The following is a 25483-nucleotide window of genomic DNA, read 5'->3' as shown; positions in this document are numbered from 1 at the left end:
ACCGACACCAGGGCACTTGGTTTAAAAGCATACCTTTACCTCTAGCACGTGTTTCGCACCACTAAAACGTGTTCTCACAAAAGCATCCTGCTTCCAACTGCGGAAAGAGGTTCCCTTGATCCAAGCACAAGCTATAGCTCGGGCTCTGCTGACAACACGATTCTGTACGCGCACCAGAAAAACCAACGGCAAACCCACGTGTTTAAGGTTTGCCTTGATGTTTTCAGCTGAGACTCGCAATCTGCATCCAAACAGTGGCACTGCCCAGGAAATACCTTGGTGACAACTTTGGTGCCACCTTATTTAAACCTTAATTTAAAATGCTAACTTCATAATGAGTGGAACAAAACTGTGTAAAAACATTTCCCACTCTAATCCTGGTTTGATCCCCCCAGTATGGCCTTCTTTTGTAATTACATCCCTTTGTGATCTCACTCTAATGCCTTGTATTGTGACCCATAAAATAATCAGCCCCCTTTGTCTCTCCCTAATCCTTTTAGACTTCCTTCTTGTCTCTACACTCTTATAAATGCTGCCATTATTTGGGCTCAGCAGCTCTTCCCACCACCCCAGAGCCTGGAAAGGGGGCTGCAGGTTAAACCCTGAATATATTCTGTGCAGAGGAGCTGAAATGATGGGAAGATCTTTGCTGCTTTAAAAACCCCACAATTCCCAACCTCCTCCCCTAGCCACACGCTTGGCAGGGAAAACAACCTGCAAGCATGCATATGCACCAGATTTCTCCTCTTTTTATATTTTGCAGATGACCTTGAGACCCTTTGCCTGGAGGTCGCAGCGGCCAGCCTGTTTGCGGCTAGAGCATGCTTGGCCCCAGGCTGGGCGAGAGGAGCTGCTGCTGCTGTCTGCAGGGATCAACGCAGAGAAGAGACCTAACATCTGCCTGGCCAGGGCTATCAATCCTGCCCTCCTGCTGGCAGGATAAGTGCTGTGGATGGCCAGACACAGTGGGATGGAGGAGCAGGATTTGGGGCAGGATGCAGTAGGGAAGGGGGTAAGGGAGCAGGGAAGGGCACAGGGATGTGTGCTGCTACACTTGGCTACAAAACAGTCCCCCCGCCACAAGACACAGCGAGGAAAGCATCTTTACAAGCTCAGATCTCTCCAGAGCTATTCTCAGGTCCCACAGTACTTGAAATAGCCATTTCACCAAACTTCAGGAAACCTCTTTGGCTCTAAGTTGCACAATTGACTTACTTTCCCTCTTTCCTTTTTTTTTTTTTTTTTTAATAGTACCAGATCAAACAGGGAAAATTGCTACTCTCAGGCTGGATGCGTGCAGAGCCTGATCCGATACCCAGTTTGATGGTGATTTCCAATTAGTGGTAACTGCTTGTTATTGAGTGATATAATCAATGGGTCTTACTCCACTGGCTGGGCTGTGATTTATGATGATGTGGAGCCAGCTCCATTAAATTACAGCATCGGCAAAAAGGGCTGGAAATGCCATGAGACAGCACGATCAAAGTCAAGTAAGGCCAAGTTAAGCAAAGGGCTGCGATGAGAAGAAAGGCGGCTGTGTTTTGGGGAGCTCACCTTCCAAAGGAGTGGGCTCTAGCCATTGCTGTTGCTCACAGGGGCTCTTCATCCACAGCCAGCAAAGGCGTGCAGTAGCTTCTGGCACACACAAGGGAAACACAGCTCCTCAAAGAGACCCACAAAGACACAGCCAAGCAGTGCCTCCAGAGAACGTTCTGCCGACAAAACTGATTTTAATTAAGACAGCTTGGGAGTCATGCGAAATTATGAAACTGTCATTAGGAGAAAGGAAAGATCTGTATTCAATAACCTGATCAGATTATAAAAACATGTTGCATTCCACAACCTTTTAAACTAACACACCAGGGTTTGAACAGACACAGAAACAGCAACCGAAAAAATTCCAACCGGCGCGTTGGGCAGAGGGTGGAAATGCTGAGGGCCTCCGCTCAACTCAGTCACGCGTAGGCTTCTGGCACACTTGTACTTGTTCAAAAGAAGGTTACACCACCAAAATATTATCAATGTGTTTAGCACCTGACCTGCCAATCCACAAACCGGCCAAGGTCCACTTCCCTCCGCTGAGTATCTTCGGTTAACAATGACGACATACAGAAGTTTCCCTGAATTTTAGTTCAATAAATTTAATAAGTCAATTTTTAGGAGGAAGGTTTTAAGAAGTGCCCGCTCCGTGGGGAAACTGCGTGGACCCTGAGCCCATTGGGGCCGCATGCTCAGCAGCTCAGAGCAGCATATTCTTCCAGTTAAATTTTACTCAATGCCAAGTGTTGAAGTAAATTTGAAACATAAAAATATGATATCCAGCCCACATTTCCTGAATGCAAATATGTACATTCCTCCGAGCCAAGAAGATTATATTCCAAGCAATAGTACAAAGCCAGGGTCTGTAACGGTGATATGAGACTAACAGCCTGCCTTTGAAGACAGCGAAAAGTGCAGCAGAGCTCTCGAGGGGCTCCGGTCTGTCAGATCCCTTTTATTCCTCAGTAGCACGGCCTTGATCAACTTTCAAGATTTTTGTTTCTGAAAGGTTTTTATTTCTCCTTTGCTTTTGTGTTCAGATGTCAGGCTCAGAGGGAAGAAGAGATCAGCACTGGGATGAGGTTTTACCCACCGGCAGTATTTACTCTGCTCCGCAAAGGTCTGCTTTGCGCTTGTTTGGTTTTTTTTTCCTTCCAGGCAGCCAGCACCCACTTCTTGGATGCAATGGCCCCGTCATCTCTAAAATAGGGATAATTACCCTCCTCCTTTGTTTGACTTGCTTATCGGGGCAAAGAAAATCACTATTACTTGTGTGTAACCCACCTGAGATATGGGGGCTCGAAGGTACAACTGTGATTCATCCTTAGGAGATTTCATCTGCATTTAAGCTGAGTTCCAAGTGCAAGCGCGTGCTCCTGTGGCTCAGGCATAGCGGGGGAGCTCGCCCTGAGCAGCAGGTTACATTTGCCCACAACATCTCATTTTATTCCCATTATCTGTAGGCACCTGTAGCATCGAGGCCAGGTGCCCCCTGTTTTGGGCTGGCTTCACCCAGACCCCTTCTCGGGCCTGGCAAGAAACCAAGCCTGAATCCAGAATAGAGTCCAGAGCATTTTCAACACGATCCCTTTTTCATTTTGATTCACATGAAACTACGGCTACAAAAGGAAACTATTCAGGGACACACAGCACATCACATACATATTGATGCAGGGGCCGAGATAACAGTGTTTATTGACAATCCACTATCCCAAAGGTAATTCCTCCAGCTCTCACGTCTGCTGTTTACAGGTCCGAGAAGTTTGACATTGTGCTCGTGCATCAGCCAGCTCCCAGCTCATAAATGCCAGAGCTGTTCACCAAAAGCGCTCCAAGGTTTAGCACCACAAGACTGACAAGTTTGAGATCCAGCTGCTAATCTGGCACAGACCCAAAGCCCTTGGCTCCTGGACAATGTCACTTCTTACACTACTGAAAAGCTAGGTTTGCAGATGGCCACTTCATGCACTCGGGAATTGTTATACACAAGGGCTGGAGTGTTCCCTTGGTGGGCTGCCAGCCGGCCCCGGCGCTGCGGGGAGCGGGCGGCAGCACTCTGAAAGGCCCCCCAGTTTGGGGAGCACAGCCAGGGGTCCTCAGCCCCAGACTTTGCCGTCGACTTTTCCTGCCTTGCACCAAAAAGATCACGGTGCCATTTGCAAACGCAACAGAAGCAGTACTAAGTGGCTTGCACAGAAAGAAGAGGGTAGCCACCTCCCAGACGAGCTGGAGAACCCTTCAGTAGAACTTGTTTAACAAACCAGCGTTCGGCCAGGTCTCGGGGCCGTATCTGACCCCTGTCCTCACACCCATATATAAATTACACCCAGCAGCGACTTCTGGTTGAATGCAAAAAGGATTAGAGGCTGCACCCCCAGAGCCCACAGACAGCCTGTGGGCAAAGCTGGCCACCAACACAACAGGGACAGAAACCACCACAACACCTTGGCTCTGCCATCAGTCCTGGGACAAACACAAACCAGCAACCAGAGCCGGCAAGGGGGAAGCCAGCAGCCTGCGTGGCAGGAGACCCAACAGGACGAACCCCTCTGGCCATGGCGATGCAACAGGCTAAGCCGGGTCCGCAGGGCTGGAGTCACAGCCTGCCCTGTAATTCTTCCTCCTCCACCTTTAAATTTCATTCCCTTGCTGACATTTTCATCTCTCTCCTCCTCTGGGCTCCCCCATCAGACAATCTGTCTGGTGTTGTTAGCCTTGCCCCCAAAGGCACTGCCACGCTGGGTAGTAAATAAGACCTTGCTGCCTTCACACCGCCTGCCTTAAATAACAAAATGAAAGAAACCATGACCTTCAGAAGGTCTTTGCCTATGGTTTGGAAAGTGCTGCCTGCCAAGCAGAACCCAGCTGTGCTGCACAGCAAAGGGGCTTCCAAACCCACCACAGGAGACACACAAGCCACAGACTACCTCACTGCATGAGTTTAATGTAACTTACCCTTCCGAGACAGGGAATTTACTGCTGGAAAGTGACTTTTTAGTTTTCTCCCCGAGAAGGCTGATTAGCTCTTCTTTCACACCTGGACAGCTACACAGATTAGACGCCAGCCAGATCCCCACACCAGCTCCAGCTTCTTTTTTCTCTTCCCCCTCTTTCCTCCCTCCCTGAACACCCAGCACCCACCACACTGCCCTCCTGCTTCCCAGCAAAGCCAGTGCCCCTTGAGGGACTGCCCCACGAGGTGTGGGTGGGACGACGCCCGTACTTACTCGCTGCCTGAATCTTCGCCTTCCGGCTCACCACCAGCCCATAGTGGTTTTGTGCCATGCAGTCGTACTCGCCTTCATCCGAGGACCCATCTCCTCGGACCCTCTGGAAGCGGGAAACATAGAGCGACCCGTTGGCCAACATAAAGGCATTCTCGCTGTCCACGATCATCACACCATTCTTCCGCCACGTGATGGTGATGGGCTGGATGCCCTCCACCTGGCAGTAGAGGATCAAGGGTTGCTCCTGCACGACTATGTCATCGCTAGGCTCCACGACAAATGCCAGCTCGGAGGAATGGCCAAAATCTAAAATGAAGAGAGGACAGAGTCAGCGGTGTGTCCATAAGAAGCAGCAAGAGCCAACTGCTAAGGCAGCTAACAGGGTGATGAAAACATTTGGGATAGAGTGGGCTACAACAGGACAACAGGGTGCAAGCATTTCAGAGAAACACAAAACCCTTGGGCACACTTCGCCTCGCAAGGCTTTGCTATCCAAGTCTTGGGATGCAGGTTCCACAGGCAAAAGCAGAGGCAAAGACCTTCAAGGATGCCTTTGGAGACTCCAGTGAAGGGGACAGGCAGGCAGACCCCTCCGGTGGCTTACGCACCCCAGCTCCCCTTCACACCCCCCTGCAGCTTGCCCCTTCACCTCCCTTTGCAGGGGTGCAGCAACAGGCAATGAAAACTTGCACAGGGACAGGGCATCAGCAGAAGTTTACACCAGTTCAAGAAATCTGCTCCTCTCCCCCATGTACAGAGAGGGGGCTGCGCCATGCCCCAGACCCCTTTGCAGCACAGTCGGTGGGGGTGACGAGGGGGATCGGCAGCTCCCAATTCAGACCATATTGCCACCGGCATCTTGGTGACACTCCTCCCGCTTGGCAGAGCAGGAGGCTGTTTGCCTCCCGCACGTAACACCGTGCCCTTCTGTCGCTTTGGTCTCTCTCACGCTGTAACAGGCAAAGGATGGTGCTATTCAGTCCTTAATGAAGAGCAAGTTAAGCACCGAAATACAAATGCACAATGTTCTGGCTCAGCGACACAAAAGGTTTCTTGCAAAGCAATTACGCTAAACGATGTCCACGAGAGATAAGTTACTGCAGAATTTGTACCAACAATAGGCAAACCCTCGCTTCCCATCATACAGATACATCCTCATTTACTTCTTTTGCCAACAGAACATTTAAACACTGTCTTTGGCATGTTATGCTTCACTTGGTCAAGCACAGCTTTTTAGGGTATAATTTGCCATACAGACATGACTAGACACTACAGAAGATGTCAGAAATAGAGCTATTGTTTAAAGATTAGCCCAAAATACACGCTGACATGAAAGACAAAAAGTGACAAAGAAACGGGAGTCATACAAATATTTGAAGAGTGTAAATGCAGGGATGGAGGCAATTATTTTATTTTTTTTTAAAAGAAGAGCAATTGATAAGAAATTCCAAGAGTAAAAGACAATTACTATTTCATCCAAATACAGGGAAAGCCTTTCTAACAGTTCTCTTGTGCAACAGCCCCTTGACAGGTGGAGGTTTCCAGCTGCTCTAACCTGCGACACAGCTTCTCCCCTCTTTCCTGGACTCAGGGTGACTGACTCCACCACTGCTTGCAGAATTGGGACACACACGGGCAATTTCCCTTGGCAAGTACCAGCCACAGCACAGCCTTTGTAATGCCTGTCCCTAATACAGACCCCAGCAAGGACAGGATCCCACCACACCAGGCTCAAAAAGAGAGTGCAGGGCAGACCGTTAATTCATGGTAAAAATAAGAGAGATGAGAAGAGGCAGTTATTCTAAAGAAAGAGAAGAAAAAAAAAAAAAAAAAAAGTGACTTTTCTGCTCTGCAAACCCAGTGAGATTTTTTTTTCTTTCTTTCTGTAAATCCCCATTGCTTTCTACGGCAACTTAAATTGGATTATGGGGGATAAACATTGAGTGCAACCTGAGCCGAGGCAGATGGACGAAGCAGACAAAGAAGGCAGGGGTAGTGCACGGCAGGTCAAAGGTACTGCTGTCAAGGTATGAGTGTGTGCAGGGAATGGACAAACTCTACTTAGTGACAGACACCTAAAACACACACTTTATTAACCCATTAAGTTTTAAAATGTCAGGCTAGCTCCAGCCATCTCAGTGATCTATCGCTCACTGTGACTTCTTTTTATGAGATAGCCCTGGGGTCCTCTCAGCAAGTTAGGCTACAGCCAGCACAAACCCATCAATTACTTTTTTTTTGTGAAAATTAAGGAATTAGATGAATGCTCCACATTTTTCTGCAAAGTGGCCAGAGTCTCAACAGCACCTACCACGCTGGGGCCCCATCCCCTGCGTGGGCACTTCTGGGCGTTAGGTAGGATAAGGACCCTCGTGTCCTGACACTAAACCAAGGGGGGCTTCTGATTCCAAAAAGACTGAAGATGATTTCAGGATTTAGCCTAACAGGCAATCAAAAAAACCCCTAATGAAATAAATGCCCCATCTTCTCCCAGCTCCCCTGTACTCTTAGATAAAACAGCTTATTATTATATGTACAATAAAAGGAAGAATCAACATAATTACATGCCCTTCCCACAATAGCTGTCATTATACTAACCATCATTAAGGCCTGTGATTGGAGATAATCATGTTTACCTCCATAAACACTCGGTCGGCATCCTAACTCCAGGCTGCGTGAGCAGAAGAAGCGATGACACTCATAATTAGGACTGGTGCCCTCAGACACATGCTGGGATGAGGAAGGACACTGGCTGGTCCTGGTGTCTCCTCGGGCTGTAGTTGAGAGCGGGACTGTGCCTCAAGGTGTGGCACTGTGCAATGGACAGTGTGCAAATGGTTTGCAACCTGCAGACACCTCAGTGTGTCCAGAAGTGCCCAAATTCCTCCTCAATGGATGCTTTTCTCATGGGGTGCTTTTCTGACCTTGAAGAAATCCCACTGTCTCTTTCCTGGGGCTTCAAGGCCAGGTGACCAACCAACCAGCTCCACAGGGAGAAGCCAAGCTCTACCCTTCCATGCAAACTCGGCCAACAGCCTCTCTTCACCCAAAATACTTAGAAGCTGAAAGAGAAAGAGGGGCATATGCTGCTCTCCAAAAGTCCCTACGCCTCTCCCTGGCACCATGGGCACATTAGACACCCTAAAACTGCCTGTCTCCATTGTTAAGGAGATAGATCCTAAATTGCCTTTAAAAAATCTAGCTTTGGTCCTCAGGGCCTCAGTATCCCACTCTGCAAAAACCACAGGCTCTGTCTTTCCAGGGGTAAATGTCTGAGTCTCATCTCAACAGGGAAGTCATTGGTGGCACAGTCAGCAAGAACCACGCTGGCAAACCACGTGCTTCTGCACCACCACTGCACTGCGGCCCAGCAGGTCCCCGGCACGCAGAAAGCTCTGAGGAAGCAGCCACGGGCTCTTCTCCAGCCAAATCCATCATGGCAGATTTCTTCAAGGTCAGAAAAGCATCCCATGAGAAAAGCATCCATTGAGGAGGAATTTAGGCACTTCTGGACACACTGAGGTGTCTCCTGAAGCCAGATCCATTCCCTATGGCCCTCAGCCTCGTGGCCTAATCTGGAGGCACAGAGAGGGCTTGGTGAGAAGGATACCTCTCTCAACACCATGCTTCTACAGGCCATCATGTTCCTGGAGGTTTTCTCAAAAAAGAATGAGGCCCTGGGATGCTGCACACCATCAGGAAAAGACAGGAGAAACTGGTCCACAAACAGCCCAACCTAAGATCCACATAGAGGGAACTGGGTGCAAGGCACGGTAGAAACTAGGTGCCTTACACCTTCTTTGTCCCTTTCTAAATACTCCCCTTCATCTGTCTGGCTGTAACCATGGGATTATTTGCATTAAGAGGGTTTTCCAAGGATCCTGCTTCAAACGGGGACGTTGGGATTTGGCCTTCCAAGATTGTCACTGTGGGGCTCCAGGTCTCGAAGGCAGACTCTGAATGCAGAGCCCTGCCTCCCTTGGATGCTCAAGATGAGAGCCAAAGGGACAGGGACACTCACAGAGGAATCTCCATGGCAGGACAAGAAGGCTCCAAGAGTTTGCTCTAGAGGTCAGCTCAGAGGGGAGAGCACACAAAGCAAGGAGGTAACGGGGGAAGAGAGGGACCCAGCTCCTTTAGCACAAATGACTGATTGTAGCGAGCTGCGAGGCACAGAAACGCTGCTGCAAAGTTGGAAGTAAACAACACTCTCAAGGCACATGGAAACAGTAAAAGTGCAATTAATTGAGAAAGACAGAGAGGAAATCACCAGGGCCCTGCACAGTCACTTGGGAGTCTGAAAGCTCCATCCCTCTCCAACGGCTGGCTGCGTATCCAAACCCAGCCCACCCCACACAACGTCCTGGGTACGTCCCGCAACGGACTGCGAGGCAGCGTGGCTCACAGCCACCCTCTGCTCATGGCAGAAACCGTAAAACTCTGCTCGCAGCAGCTTGAGTTTGTAGTTCGAGGCAGGGGTGTTACGGAGGCTTGTCTCAACGCCAGCACGCTGCGCCGGGGAACGCGCGAGGGAAAACTGCTTTGCTTTCTGCAAAAGGATGGATGGAGGAAGCGTTATTAGCTCCGACATAAAGGCCACAAGAAAATTATTGGAATTCTCATTCTACAAGTCGTCTTTTGAGAAACATTTACCGTCTCCCTGAGCAATACAATATGTGACTATATGTGCAAATATTTAACAAAAACTACTTCCCCTATTGATCAAGCAGACAGGCATACTCAGAGAAACCAATTAGCACTTGCGCTTTTGAACCAAGAGATTTACTTAGTGTTGAGAGAAAGAACTTCGAATTAATGGGAAGCTTAAAAGACACTTTGAAGTACATTTAAAAAAAAATAAGTTTAATTATTTTTTACTTGACACTGTGATTCATGTTCAAAGCTTCAAAAGAACTTGCTCATACCCTAGGATTGTCCTTTTCCATTTGGGAAACACGATTTTGGCTTTCCCTCCTGTGCTTCCGAAAAATACAGCAGCTAATCTCACCGCTTTAATTAGTGGTGACATCCATCGCAAAGGACCTCTGTCACATCACGGCTCATCCTCCTGGACCCTGTCCAGACCCACAGCCAGCAGGGCCATCCCTGCCCCAGGAGCACATGGTCCCACCAGATGAAGCCTGTATTATTACTCCCGTTCTAGACAGGGAACATTAATCACAGAGAGATGAAATGACCTGCCAAGGGCCCAGTCTGAGCTCGTGACAAGGCGAGATATTGCAGGAGCAATCAGATCCACCCTGCTCTTCCTGGCACAGCACCATCAGGAGCACCGGTGGGGAGATCGAGGCAGCCCCAGCTCCTCTCTCATCACACCAACAGCACGACATCCACCTGCAAACTGCCTCTCATGAGCACAAATCTGCCCTCTCCTGATTTACCGTGTTTGTTCCCAGCATAACATGGCATAAATCAGCAGCAACCCATCGGTGAGCCTTCCCAGCACCAAGATTAGCCACTCCTGATGCTGCTTCAATAAAGCCAAAAGAAGATGCCCCTGGAGTCCCACGAGCCCAGGGCCAGAGGTTTATATAGTGGGATACAGGTGAGTATTAGGACCAACAACCTGGGGGCAGGTTGGGACAGCCCTACAAAAAAATGGTTCCCGTTTTTTTCCACTGGTGTGGCTTTTTTTTAAATCCTTCTGCAAATGGGAGGATACAGAAGGAAGAGATACCTGGACCTGAAATACGTTCTCCAGAAGATTATAACGGGTTTCAGGCTGATGAAATTGGCAGCCTAAAAATCCAGCTGGTGCCCCCTTAAATCTCCCTGAGGCTGACCCAGACCCTAAGGAGCAAAGCACTACACTGCAGTAAAGTGCAAATTGGCTCTTTAGGGCATCCAAAAAAATTTACATTTAAAGAAGAGAATAGGCTGTAGCAGGCCCAACATCTTGCTGGCAGTAAAGTTTACTAGCTCAGAATTTTTTATTCCCTTTCCTTTCGGACAGGAGGTTATATAAAGTGATTTTTCCATCAGGGCGCATAAACCACATCCACTCATTAAGCGACTGCAGGAGGTCTCTGTCGAGGATAACACAACCTCTCAGCCACCCGATGCGGAGCCCAGAGACATGCCCAGTACCGCTGCCCTCGGCAGGGACACCGGTTTTAGCCAAAGGCAGCAAACACAGCCCAAAGAGCCAGAGAAGTGGCCCCAAATAATTTTCAGATGTTCGAGACCAGACTGGGTAAATCCCAGGAGGCTGCTTGTTAAACACAGTGTGGAAGCTGGAAGCATTCACAGCACAAAGACCCTTTCCAGGATGAGCTCCGAGTCCTCGTGGGCTCCCCCATCTCTGGAGAAAGCAGAGTGAAACCTGTTGGTATAGCTGGAAAGGGAAAAGACCTTTTCTGAGTTAATTGCCCACAGTAGCTCCATCCACAGCGAGGCATTCAGAGAGCACGGCAGCAAGTCGAGCATAGGATGTGTTGTTATTTGCATTCCCCACGTGTTTTGCAGCCCTGCCCGGATCGCAGTCCTACTGCAGAGGGCATCAGCGATACAAATACGGAGCAGAGAACAACCGCGCACGAGAGGACGGCAACGGCAGCGGCCAAGATGGGAAACCCTGTGCCCAGAGCCAGGGTCCCTCCAGGCTTCAGCCCCCAAGGCTGCTCTAACGCTGAACGGGGGAACAGCCAAGGCTCCCGGCTTCAGCCCCCGACCCTGCAAGAAAACAGCAGGGAGGTGGCTGTCCCCGTGGCCGGTCCCTTGCACAGACCCAGCAGGGAACGGACGGACCACGCGGTGGGTGACAGTGCCTGTGGATCAGAGCTGGGAGGGAGGTTGGGAGAAGCGCGACGGCACGAGGATGCCGAGAGAGCCGCAGTCACCCCAGCATCACAGTGCCAAAACCCACCAGCCCGCGCAGCCCCATCGCCCAGCCCTTGAAATTCAGCTGGAGCACTGACAGGCAGGACTGGATGGCGTGCAAGGAAAGGCAGGGCAAGGTCCTTCTGGAGGAAGAGGAGTTCCTGTGCACGTGCAAACCTTCGAAACTCTTAATTGCATCCAGGGGATTAAAAGCAAACACCGCACTCTCTCCTCCCTGCCATCCCCTCTGCCTTATCACCTCCCACCCTGAAATTCAGGATGGAGGAAAGCATCGCCTCGCTCCTCTCAAGGAGCTGAGAACTGCACCAATCCCTGCTCACTCCAAAACCAGAGCTGTTTCAACAAAACACTAGCACTTCTCTCCCTTTTCACGTACTCTCAGGTTTCAGCAGCAAAGATCCTTTCCCGAAAGCATCTTCACAACTCGGCGGAATCACCCGCCCCAACCCGCATCCTCCTGACTTGCCGTTCGTTTCACCAACACAATCACACGCGCAAGAACAACAACAACAACGAAAAGGCAGCAAATCCTTGACTCTGCTCTGAAACTCTGGTTTTAAATTACCAACGCAGGAGCGGGTCTGCGTTGTTAAGTGACTGGGCTCCTCTCGAGTGGAGGGTGCGATACAACAGTGACATTTGAGACAATAGCAAGGCCAGATCAGTATGCTGTGCGCTTTTCTCAGTACGCTCGCCTATTTGCCTCTCTCTTCTCTTAAAGTGCAATTATTGACATGTTCGCCTCCTTAACCATCAGTTTTATATGCTCGCCAATGACTCCTGAACATGTGTAAACAATTATTTTTATTTTCTTGCAAAACCAAAATGTTGCATATTCTTTTGGATGAACGGACTCGGGTAGATTTTCATGAGCCTGCTACATAATTTATTAGTTTCTAAACTCTGTAAAACTAAAAGCTCCAGTAAAGTTCAAATAAGTTTGTGATTTCAAAGTAATTTTGAACGGACTATTCCTGTTCCTGCCCAACATGATTTGATTGATTTAAATGGGAATTCTTAATCTGCAGAGCGGGGGCTCCTGCATTGTTTTGTTAGACCAAATAAAAGGACAATATCCGGGGTCAGAAGCCCAGGAGTGCAAAGCATGAAATATTAGAGGGGGGAAGCGGGCATGGAAAAAAGCATCTTCTGTCCCAGATCTGTCGCAGGAAAATGAAGCACATGGTCTGCTCGAACTCGTGCTGGATCCGCTTGCTGCTTCGGGAGGGAAAGCCGGGCGCTGGCAGCAACTTCACGTGAGCACGTGAGCTCCACTGCCCGCTGCTCCCTGCACCACAGCCCTGCGCCGGGGCCCATCCTGCTCCCACCGGAGCCAGTGCTGGATCCTAACGCGGCGGTGAGGCGAGCGAGCCGGGTCCGGCCATCCCAGCGTGGTGGAGAACGGTGTTTCGAGGGCAAGCAGCACCTCAAGAGTTTTTGAAGCAAGGGGCTGGCATGGCACAGGGTCGCTGCTTGGCACTTCGCACGCTGTGACATGGGACTCTCCAGAAACAAGGAAACTGGAGAAAGAAAAGTTCGGGCAGACAGAAAAGAGGGAAAGAGGATTTCTCACTTGCACACACCAAAGGAGAGCAGGTTTGCAGCTCTCCGCCGGGCAGTACTGCTCCTGAGCTGCTCCACGCTGGCCCATGCCAGGCTGATCACACCAGGGTACATGGGCCAAAACTGGGATTGAGCAGGAAGGAAAGGAGAGGGGAACTGGGCTGTAATCTTGGATCTGGGACCCTCTGCCAGCTCCTAAGGAGTTTTGCCTGTGTAAGGTCCAGAGCCTGACAGGTAAAAAGAAGAGGAGCAATTAGACTATTCCAGGATTTCTGACTCCCTGTGCGAGGTGTGGCAGGGCAGATCAGGAGGGGACCAGCCTGCCATATTCCCCTCTCTGTCGGATGGCTTTTAAATACTTCCAACAAGAAGTTCAGTTTTGGCACCGTGGTGGCCCCAGCAGATGTTTATGTGCCACTGCCACGGGTGGCCGCACGCTCGCACCCCTGCGTGAGCTTCACAGCCAGCACCGGTCCCGAAGGCGGTGAGACAACCAGCCCATTTCACAGGCTGCCTGCCACAGCCACCATGCGGGAAAACCATGTCCTGAGATTCTCCTGTTGAACCCACCGAGAGAGATGAAGCCCAAATGTGGGCTTGAATCTCATATAGCGTCTCTGAGGGTTACTGGGGAAATGATACCTGATACTTTCTATGTATATTAAGAAAAAAGACAGGGTATGACACCAATTCAGGAGAAAGCAATCTTTTTTTTTTTTGCTTCTGAAAAAAAAAAAAACAAAGCCACACAGAGTAGGAATTAGTGAAAGCTTATAGCTTCAATAATTTAGAAGTTAAGCCTACTTAAATATAAATGATGATGTTTAATTCCAGGGCTGTTACTGAGCAGGGAGCCTCTCGTATCCTATGCCTGCCTTTGAATGCCGGGCTCAGCAATAAGAGACAAAAGCTGTCCACCACCCAGAACAAAGAGCTCCAGGAAATTAAAAAAAAAAAAAAAAAAAAAAAAAAAAAGAAAGAAAATACTGTCTCGCTGCTGAGCCCACTCCAGCACACTGACCAGCAGCTCCCAATGCCTCATTCCCAGTCGCCGGGTCAGCATTTTGGGGAGTTTGAAAACGATAGGGGTGGGAGCGGAGCATCCCGTCCCGCGCCGCACGGCACTGCTCCGATGCAGCATCCGTCCCTGCGGCGAGGCTTTCTGCTCCGGCGCTGATTGACACCGACGAAGGAGGGTTTATTAAATTCAGCAGAGCGCAGAAACACGTTACCTCACTGTTAACCGCGTCCAGAGCGTATAAACCCACCGAGGGGGTGAAAAAAAAACAACTCAGAACAGGAAAACTTCTGAAGTGCAGCCAAGCAGCCTTTAGCGGGGCCAGCAAAACACACCCCGAAGTCAGGAGCCACTGACCTGCCGAGTCGCAGCATGAACGAACACACAGGGCAATTCGGACAGCAGCGGGCGATAAACTAGACACAAACACAACTTCCTAAAGTTTTGCTTTCAAAAATCCCCTTCTTTTCCTTTCCTCCCCCCAAAAATAAGTACTTTTTCCACCACCCTCATTGCACTGCTGTGTACCCATGAATCCCAACAGAGTAACGAGATCTGCTTCGTTACATCCACTTCACAGATAACTTATGTTCTCCGTGAGTTACACCGGCTTCTCCTCCTCGCCGTGGCTGCTACAAACCACGTGGAGAGATTTATTATGGGAATAGCCCATTGCCTGGTTTCCTACACACCCCAGCAGCGAATCTCTGATTAATCTAACAAAAACACACACATTTCTCCCTCTGACCACGTTGGGCTGCTTGCATGTTTTTTAAACAATTCCTACTTTTCTTTATTTTTAAGGCTAAGTGAAGAAGGGGCAGGAGGCACATGGGTGTTTAGCTGCAGAACAGCACTGCTTCCTTCTCACGTTAGACCCATGCTTAAGCAGCATGACCAGTAGAAGGAAAATATTGCAATTTATCAGCAGGGCATGTGCACAGTAGGTCCAAGGGAAAAATCCCTTTGATGTTTTTGTAGTTCGGCCCTGGTCCGGTGGGTGGTGTTACCAGTGGTGGCTGCGTGAACCGAGCCAGGCATTACTGGAGAGCACACAACACTTGTCGGTTTAAAGTAGCTCGTCGTCATTCCCTACAACTTGCAGCGCAACATCTCTTCTCTGCAGCTACCGCCTTCGCTGACAAACACGACTCGTTTGCTCAGGCACTGTGTCCCGCTCACATCCCCAGTGACGATTTCGGGTCTGGTCCTTAAGAGTGGACGCCCAACCACACCATTGCCACGGCAGCCACCCCAACACCGACCACGGGGGCGAGGGTCCCACAAACGCCACGGTTCCCTCCCCGGCGCCCTTCGCCCAAGTGGGGTTTCCAGATGAAAACACAGCTTTGGGGGAAACACTTTGGGCTACCCGCAGGCTAAGGTGTCCAAGGGGCTGATGTCGAAGCCTACAGCCGAAAGCCACAACCCCAATGTGTCTTCCCGGAGCGACGAGCCCCCCGCTCCCGCAGAGGGATGCTACCACGGCGGGTGACACCAACAGCCGTGGCCACCCACCTCCACCCCGCACGGGCGGACACACGCGTGTCCGAGCCACGCTCGGTCCCTCCAGCCTCCCCGCAGCCGTTCGGCCCCGTTCAGCCTCCACGGCGGCCCGATGCTACGGGGACGGGCTGAGCGCGGGGTTGCGAGTGACCGGGGAAGGCGTGAGGGGGTCGGGACCGACCGGGGACGAACGCGGGGGACCGGGACACGCCGCGGGACTGGGGAGAGACGCGGGGAGAGCGGGGATGAGCACGGCCCCGGCCACCACGGAGGTGATGAGGGGACGCGAAGTGCGGGAGGGACCGCGGACAGGACTCATCGACCGACCGAGGGGTGAGGGCGGCGGGGAGCAGCGCCGGCGCCGGGCGCGGCGGCGGCAGGTCCGTGTCCCCCCGGCTCGTTTCCCAAGCCCAGCCCGGCTCTTACCTCCCCGGCAGCCGAGCAGCAACAGCCCCAGCAGGCAGGCGGGCAGCGCGGAGCCCGGCGGAGCCATGGCATCCCGGGCGGGCGGGCTCGCCTCCCTGCGCCCCACGGGGAGGGAGCAGCCCGCGCAGGAGGGAGGGAAGGAGGGAGGCGAGGCGAGAACCAGCCCCTAGTTGGGGGTGGGGGAAGAGGGCGGGGGGGGGGGGGGGGGGTGGAGGAGGCGGGAAGGGGAAAAAAAAAAAAAAAAAAAAAGGCAAAAAGCGGATTTCAGCGCTGCTCCCCTCCGTGCGAGCACGCCGCCGCGCCGGGCGGGCGGGGGGGCGGCGCTGAGGGAGCGGGGCCGCCAGCGGGCGGGGGCGGGCGGGCAGCGCCTTGCGCCATCTTGCGCATCCGCCCGGGCGCCGGCAGCGCGGCGGCGGGTCCGGCCGGGCTGAGGGGCCGGGGGGCGGTGTCCGTGCGGGGCTTCTCAGCGCCCGCCGCGCCAGGGATCCGCGGGGAACGTGCGAGCGCCCTCACGGGTCTCCCCTCACGGGTCTCCCCTCACCAGAACCCCCTCACGGGTCTCCCCTCACCAGAACCCCCTCACAGGTCTCCCCTCACGGATCTCCCCTCACGGGTCTCCCCTCACCAGAACCCCCTCACGGGTCTCCCCTCACGGACCTCCCCTCACGGGTCTCCCCTCACGGACCTCCCCTCACGGGCCTCCCCTCAGCAGAACCCCCTCACAGGTCTCCCCTCACGGATCTCCCCTCACGGGTCTCCCCTCACCAGAACCCCCTCACGGGTCTCCCCTCACGGACCTCCCCTCACGGGCCTCCCCTCAGCAGAACCCCCTCACAGGTCTCCCCTCACGGACCTCCCCTCACGGGTCTCCCCTCAGCAGAACCCCCTCACGGGTCTCCCCTCACCGGAGCCCTCTCATCAGAGCTCCCTCACTGCTCTTCCCCTCATGGGTTCCACTTCACGGGGCTCCATTCACAGGGCTCCTGTCACCGGGGCAGCCTCACAGGGCTCCCCTCACCAGAGACCCCTCACAAGTCCCCTCACACGTCTCCCCTCACTGGTGCCCTGTCATGGCCTCCCTCTAGCCTGGCCTGGTGGGGCGATGCAGATGCCCAGAGCAGGAAAAACCTCTAGGAGACTGCTCGGTCCTGCCGGGGCCAGCCATGCCCAGGGGATGGCAACCAGCGCCAGGCCTTCCTTCCCAAGCTTGTGGTAGTGATATGGGAAGAAGTTTCCTTGCTCCCTCCTGCCCATCACCGCTCAAAACGACCCGGTCTTGGCAATGGTGTCCAGGTCTGCCGCAGCAGGTGAAGGCAGGGTCCCATCCCTGCGCCCGTACGTCTTTGCCCCAGGCCGGAGAGCTGCCTCTTATCTGCCTCTAGAGATGGGACCCAAAAATCTGGCATTAAAATGAAGGAAAACATTGATGGGACATCACAACTTCCAACTGGTTCCATCAGGCGTTTCACTTTCGGGGTTTGTTTTGAAGAAAAAAGCCCCCACTGAGGTAGTTGGCAATGCCTGGAGGTGACTGATGTGCCCAGGAAGCAGGGCGGCGGGATCGCAGAGTGAGGGCCACGAGGGGGACAGGAAGAAAGAAGAGCTTGGCTTGTCCCACCTCCGTGCTCCTTATTTTCAACACTGTCATAAGGTGACTTGCCCGGGTCAGTCACACAGATGTTGGACCAACCAGCTCACCCTTGAAGAGACTCTGGTGAGGAAGGACCCAGTAAGGGATGGGGCTGCTCCTAAATACTGCCACAGCCCTGGAGATAATTTGTCCGTCCTCCTGAGATGAAATGAGGATAACGTGTCCCCATGCAGCTCTCAGCCCTAACACCCCTGCAATGTTTTGCTTCTTTTCAGCTGATCCTGCCTGGTCCCTTGGCCCATGTTTTCTGCAAAACGCAACCCGTATTATCACCGTCAGCAGCAAAAGTCATCTCTGCAACAACAGCTCAGTGTCTTCTGTGGTGTTTGCTTGGCAAAACAAGAACTAAAAATTATAAAAGTGGATCTTAACTAATTTATTTTTTCAGAACAAAACCAGAGCTTGATGGACCGGGTTACTAAACCCCGTAACTGTGCCCAGAAACCTGGTGAAAAACCCTTTGTAAAGATGAGCAGTGCGTGGCTCCCCTGGATGGTGCACCCTGAGCGTGTTGGGAGTGAGCTAACGAGGAAAGAAGACGTCACTACATCTGCTCCACATTAAACCTTCCCTCATTTAGCAGAGGGCTGAGCTGTACGAGGTTGCTTTCAGCCAGGGAAGAATTTGCTCTGGCTCCATCAGCCTCTTGGTAACATCTGAATTTCTGCGCTGTCCCTGACCTTTTGGCACCAGCCCTGCTCCTGTTCCCCAGCCGTCTCCCTGGCTCCCACCGTGGGGCCCCACCAGCATTTCTGTAATGCTCGCAGCCATCGTAGGCTCGTGGCAGCTCCCAGGAGGCCACCAGCACCGAGGATGGTTTGTGGGAATTAATAATTCCAAGGGAAATGAAGCGCCCTGTGCTTTACAGGGCTTGTTTCCCCTGGGAGCCACAGATTTTGGGCGCTTTTGCTCCCGTGCGCAGCGGCAGGACTCAGGAGCCGGGGGAGGTAGCTACCAAGGAGGTAGCTATCACCAAGTTCAGCTCTGCATCTTGCAAATGACACTGGTGACATCACTGGTGTCACATTCAAAATTCGCAAGTGCAGGTTGTCCTGCAGAACAAGAGGACTCACGTGAAAAGCCATGAGATTTTTAAAGAAAAAGGCAGGTTTGGGGCTCTCAAAGCCACCTGAGAGCAGGAATCTGGAGCACTCATGTTTTTCTGTGCTCCTCTAACCACAAGGGCTTAAAAAAGTTGCTTTGTGTTGAGGCAGGAATTCGCTTATCACACTGCGAGCAGAAATTAGAGCCTTTTGCAAAGCAGCGGGGTTACAGGAATGAGGGTGCCCAGCCTGAACCGGGGCTCCAAACCCCTTCCCTGCACAGCGGTGGTGGGGTCCGTCCCTCCATCCTCCCTCCCGCAGAGGGGCACAGGGTCTGTCTGTCCGTCTGTCCTCCCTCTCCACAAGGTTATCCTCCACGAGAGCCAGCCTCAGAGGGTGTCGCTCACCCCTTGCACAGCGAATTTCCATCAGCTCCAGTAGTGCTCCCGATTTACGCCAATTAACTGCAAACTGAGGTCCCCAAGACACCATTAGTAGTTTCAGCGGATAAAGTGGGAGATTAAGTTGTCTGAATTCACTCCATTTATTATTCTATGTGTAATTGTGGTTTCCCTGTCTGCTAACAGCCTGGGAGCTTTTCACTTATGTACATACACGCTGGGTTTTAGCGTCTGCTTTGTGGTCAGTGAGCAACAGGGAGGAGGGAGCCAAAATTGTGGCACCCACCTCGAGGCACTGAGCCGACAGCTGTCCCAGCAGTGGTGGGACAGCCCTGGGATGTGCTCCTGGAAGCTGCTTTCCCCAGCAGAAACCCTTTTCCATCGACTTTTGGCTGTATAAGGACACAATCGTCGTGGTGGCAGGGGCCAGCGCTTGTCACCACACTGAGGGGATGCCTCCTGGCACGTCGCCGCCTGGCTGAGGAGGAGCTGCATATTCTCTGTTAATTGAAAACAATCGTGACACCGAACCAGCAGTTTTGCCTTCGGTGGAAATGAGTGAAAAACAATGAAAACCACGCGGCTGAACCTGCCGCGCGAGTCCCAGAGGTCTGACCGTGCTGGTGTAATGGTCGCGCCAGAGCTTTGCTGGAGGGGAGGAGGTTGGAGACTCCCCCCCCTCCGAGGTGCAGTTGCCACCACGGAGCACCCGCAGAGCATCCCTGGCCCCCTCGCTGCATCACGCAGCCCGTCGCCTCACGCCGTGTCGTTTCCCGGAGGGTTGAGCTGGGCAACGTGCTGCACCGGGCGCTTGTGACTTCCTGAGCCCACACGAGACCCAGGCCCCCTGTAGGAGAATTGCCAGCTCCATCACAGCAGAGCGCTCCGGGGCGATAAAGGCTGGGAAGAGAAAGAAATGCAAACAAATGCCTCGCTCTTATCGTCCCTTCCCCCCGGTGTCCCGGCTCCCCTGTAACTCCTGTGTCTGCCCGTCTCTCTGTTCACCCATGCCTCGGCAGCCTCCCACCAGCGTCTCAGGCTGTGAACTGCGAGGTGGGAGTGGGATTTCGAGTCACCAGTCACCCCCCCAAGGTCCTTCCTTGCTCGTTTGTGGGCTTACCTGTCATCAGGAGAAAGACCCATCTGAGTTACACAGTCTGACACAGTTCCCTTTAACTGCTATCAGGCAACACTATGCTAAGCGCAGATTTATTACCTCTGTAATGCAGATAAAATGAGATTTTATGGCTCTGTAGTCCTGGCAGCACAAAGTAATAATGGAAACTATCTACTGAAGTAGGGGATGCATCCTAGGAGGAAAGGGAGACGCAAGGGCGGTTAACAGCGTATGCCAGATACCCTCGCACCCATCTCGCTGGACGCCAGCCACCGAGTGCTCAGCCCAGCGCGCCATCCGAGAGGTCTCACCATTCATTTGCTAGATGCTTCTGCTCATTTTTCACATTAAAAAATTTCCCCAGCAAGATGAAGCATGAAACTGGGCAAATATTTTTCTTTTACTCATAGGAACCAGTTCAAAACTGAGAACTGAGCAAGCACCGAGAAATGCCTAATGGACCCAAACTCTGCCTACGCCTGAAATCCCTGAAGAATCCCCCAAGGAGCCCGGTACTCCCCCTCACCTCCCCAGTTAGGAGCTCAGGCGCTGAACTGGCACGAGCGTGACTCCTGCGTCCTGCTCCCGCCGCTGCCTCCCACCAGCGGGGCACAACCTGGCTGCGGAAGGTGCTCCACCCCACCGCCCCACCGCAGGGTCGTGTTGGGGTCCATCCAGAAGCGAGTTACTCGGAGACGCACGAGGCTGGATTGGAGCCACTGGGAAACACACAGGCAGCCCCGCTGCGCCCCGAGGCACGGCTCTAGGCGGGCTGACCTGCCTGCGGGGACACCTTGCGGGTCCGTGTCCAGCAGAGGCAGGCGGCAGCGCGCTCTCTGGCCGTCCTCCCCCGGTTTGGAGGGGCAGCGTACGGCCCAGCACTGAACAGCAAATTTCCCAGGGTGCAGCCACTCCAAGCACAGCTGCAGGATCAGCCTTCCCCGACAACCTTCTCTCGGACTAAAAGCTATAACAGACTGAATCATGAGACAAATGCCACTCTGTTTTTTAAAATATTTTATTAATAACCCATTAGTTAAGGAATATAAGGACAATGTCTTCTTACACTTTAACACTAAAGAGTATTTGTGGAGTAAGAACAGTCTCTGAAGAAAGAAAGTTATAATTAAGTACAGCATGGAACCAAACACAGACACAATCTTCAAACGAGATCAAGTTCTGGTTACACATCCCTATGCACTGTGTACAAAATCAAATGAAATTTAATTATAAAGTACAAGCAAGGGAATACAAGAACAGAACTAGATGGTAGATTTCTGCTGGATTAAACACCTCTTTTCTAACAAGTATTGATTAGAAAAGACACGATGATCCCTTCAAAACACCTATTTCTAATGAGATTCAAAAACATATATAGTGCTCTATTAAAATGGTTGTTTTCTTACACAGCATATTTCATGGGCTGATCTCAGGATTGTTAGCTAGCAATGCAAAAAAAAAAAAAAAAAAATCTCAAAACCAAGATTCTAAGTTGTCTCATTTGAACTATTTAAACCAGAACTTTGCTGTATGTTAGGTAAGAAATCAAATCAACAAAAAGTTGAAATAGATTTTTATCTGAGTCATGTGTTTCATGTAACAAGGCGTTAGAAGAAACAAAAGGATGAGAATTGTGACTCTCACAGCAGCATGGGTAATATACGGTTGTGTAGCCAAACAGTAACCTTAATACTACAGAAATTATGCCAGTGAGACAAACCTGACATTTGAACAATGTAAAACAATATATACCAGCAGAAAGTTGAACAGCAATAATCTTTAGTGTTACTGAAAGGAAGAAAAGGGAGAAAGGAGCCCGATGTGTAGGAACACACACTAAGTATGATAGGTAATTAAAGGTATCAACAGTTTGCGTGTCTGTGAGAAATCTGCAAGAAAGGTCCTTATTTCATGATAAAAAAATATATGCACTGGTTGTTTCAGCTTTACACATAAAATGTGTATTATGTGTCTTCTTCCACTCACTTCTAGCTGAGACTAGAAAGGTCCCTCGCGCATCCAGGACAGGAGGGACCAGGGGCCCAGCTGAGTGACACGAGGACACCCAGCACTCTGCAGGGACACGCGTTCGTACAGAGAACAGCTTCGCTGCTCCCCGTCAGCGGCGATCTCTCGGCTCCCGGGCAACTGCCTTGATTTCTGTAGTGGAGGTCTGCCGTACCAGGCCACGGCCACCATGGTACTTGGGACATCCAAACGCTGCCATGTTCTGGTACAATTCGGTGGGGTGGAACAAGATCAGAACAAGCCTCAGCGTGAGAAGACCAAGTGGTCTGTGATGCACAAGCAGAATCGTTCGCACCCTGCTGCATCTCCCCCACAGCTCCCGGAGCACGTTACTAACTTGGTGCTTCCATGATCAGCCCAAGGTGATCCAGGGCAACAGCGTCACACCGTGCCTGCTTGTGTTGGCTTCAGTGACAGGCAGGGACAGCTTTTCGGCAGACCAGCAACGCTCACCCCTGGCTATGTGACTGCTGAAGTCGGTACAGACAAAGCAGAGGGGCACGTACAAAGGAGTGCCCCAGAAACTGCAGCACCCTCCTGAATCAGCCGCTGGGCTAAGCCTCCATCCCCGCAGGTCCCTGGGGATGGAAAGCTCAGGGCTGGCACACGACCTGCCCCAGGTACGGTGTCGTGACAGGCAGCTGGGAGGAAAACTCCGGTGCCCTCGTCATACCCGCTGCTGGCCGAACTCCTCCCAGCGCTGCCCTCCGGCAGCCGAGATGCTCAGCAGAAGCGGTCCTCCGGCACGCTGTCACGCTTGCAGGGGGACGATGGTTTCAGAAGTGAAAGGAAGTCACGAGGGTTTCCTTCAGAGTGAGCTTTTTGGAAAAGGGTCCTTCTCCCTTCGTGCACATCAGCAGTGGCAACGTGTCTTGTACAGGATCTGTTCTGTCACTGGGGAAGGACAAGGACTCCTCCATGAAACTGCGAGGTCCAGCTGCCGAAATCTCCCCCCGCCCTTGGCAGCTAGTGCCCGGTACTCCCCAGCGGGAGGGTTTATACCTCTGCAGCTGCATCCGCTCCCATAGAACTGTGAATTACCCTTATTGCCTGCAATAACACTTCGCTGCCTTATCTGTAACCCTGCCAAGTCCTTAGTTTCAAAGTCTTGTGCCAGCGAGTTCTGGAGGTTATTTATGCACCTCCTCTGCCCAGGTACGATTTCTTGCCTTTCTAACTTCTTGCTACAGTAGCGTGCACACACGCCAGCTCCTGCCTAGCCCGCTCACTACCACTCATTGCTACTCTCTGTGCCACAGCCTTTCAGTCATGGCGCTTCAGAGCACGGAACAGCATTTCTGAGACTCCTCAAGACACCAAGCAGCAGCTGGAGCGACAGAGGCAAGTGCAACGACTGGAAATACAGCCAGAACGGTGCGTCATGCTGGGAGGAGACGCTGCAGGATGGGGAGAGGTGGAAGCTCCAATATCCTTCCCGACAGGGCACATGGAGGCTTGGAGGTACTCCTCTAGCGAAGAGCTGGAGCTGAGAGGGTTTGATGGAGGATTGCAAGGACACGGGCTGGTCCAGCTCACCTCCAAACACCGGGCACGCTGTGACATGGCTCTTCACAACAGAAGGGGGGACAGGGTGCAGGTGGAGCGAGACTCTCCCTGCTGCACACAGTGGTATCTCAGTCCAGATTTCACCACAAAAAACAAAGGCTAATGTCTTTTCCAGGATCTCAGGTCACCACACCCCCCATAGAGCTTTGGGGGAATTTCAGTTAAAAAAAATTAAAAAAAAAAAAAAGGGAGATGGGCATCTTTCCCCTCATTTTTTAAACAAATGGCCAGATCTCTGAATCCTCCAGGAAGGCAGAGCTTTTACTAAACACCCAATGAACAGAATTACCGGTCCTTGTTACCCCCCAGGAGCTGGTCCAATCTGTAGCGCTCACCGTCAAACTCCGCCAGCCTGGAACAAGGCAGAGACAGGCCAAAGAGAGGGCAGAGAAAAGTTCACCCCATGCCAGAAGGCTGAGAGACAAGTCAGCAGTGAGCAAGCAGCATCAGCAAGGAAGAGTTGCTGGATGGTTTTCAAACCAGACTGACTGGCACGAGACCAAAGATTTGATTTGAATTTTTAAGCTCTGGTGGTGCTCTGCTCTTTAAAAAGGAAAAAAAAGCAAAACAAACCAAAAAATCAAAAAACCCCAAACAAAACCAAAAAACCAACCCAAAAGGACTTTGGCCAGGACTCTCAGAAGTGACTGGAAAATTTCACTTGTTCATCCAAAGCCTTCAGCAAGCCCACTGCTCACAGAAGGCTGAAAGCCGCTCTCTGGAAATCAAAATCATCTGAAATGTCTCCACTTGGGCACACAAAGAGCTGTCCCCAAGATCACGAGTTACTTTTGCAGCTGTTGGTTCTTTTTTCCCCTCAAGATCACAAGTTAATTTTGCAATTGTTGGTTCTTTTTTCTCCTCACTAGTATAAGCTTGTTAAAGAAAGACGGATCAACATCCCACCAGCTGAAGCCTGTGGCCAGCTCCCGCAAAACACAGTCCTACAGAGAAACACAACCCAACTCTCCAGCTGCAGCAAAGGTGTCCTACAGCAATACTTAAAAACAGAGCAAGAGAGACATCAGCTCTGCAGCACTATGCATTAAGAGTCAACAACCAGTGCAAACATATTCTTTAGAAAAAGGCAGTATAAGAATAAGTTAAAACCTATAATGGACTATAACAAAAGAGTAGGTCTACTGCTTTTTTTTCTCCAACAGACATGAGGTAGTTGTGTTGTTAGGGATGAAAAAATAAAGAAAGAGAGAAGTAGTAAAAATGCTACTCTATACCACACACTACTCCACTTTATAAAATTAAATAATGTTCCAAGGAAATAAAAATACATGTTGTACATTAAAAGGACAGATGTGTACCTAAAATATTAGGTACAAGAACCTACATAAAACAAAGCCCAGGCTGGTGAAATGACCCAGACGCTGAAGAAGGTTCTATATAGTACAAGTTGTTAGAGGCACTCGTAGAGTGTGTAATAAAAGGCCACTACATCAGCCTGCTAGTAATAGTTACTGCAGCAGCGCACAAAGCGAGCCTTATAATCCTTTTAACCACGGGAGGGCAGAAAAGGCTGGTG

General features: G+C 51.5%; 1 protein-coding gene across 1 annotated transcript in view; it reads right to left on the bottom strand.

Moving 5' to 3' along the window:
• The window catches only part of IGDCC3 (immunoglobulin superfamily DCC subclass member 3), a 93707-nt gene extending 88083 nt beyond the window's left edge, over nt 1–5624 (bottom strand). Inside the window, exons 1-2 of the mRNA XM_009948669.2 lie at nt 5522–5624; nt 4767–5072 (exon numbers count right to left, since the gene is read on the bottom strand). Coding sequence (XP_009946971.2) covers nt 4767–5072; nt 5522–5624 — 409 coding nt within the window. The remainder of the gene's footprint in view (nt 1–4766; nt 5073–5521) is intronic.
• Nucleotides 5625–25483: the final 19859 nt, after the last annotated feature.

Source organism: Leptosomus discolor, chromosome 11 (genome assembly GCF_034619465.1).
Source record: "Leptosomus discolor isolate bLepDis1 chromosome 11, bLepDis1.hap2, whole genome shotgun sequence".
NCBI classification, from domain to species: domain Eukaryota; kingdom Metazoa; phylum Chordata; class Aves; order Leptosomiformes; family Leptosomidae; genus Leptosomus; species Leptosomus discolor.
The sequence above is the reverse complement of the archived record's forward strand: the minus strand, read 5'-3'. Positions and strand labels throughout refer to the sequence as shown.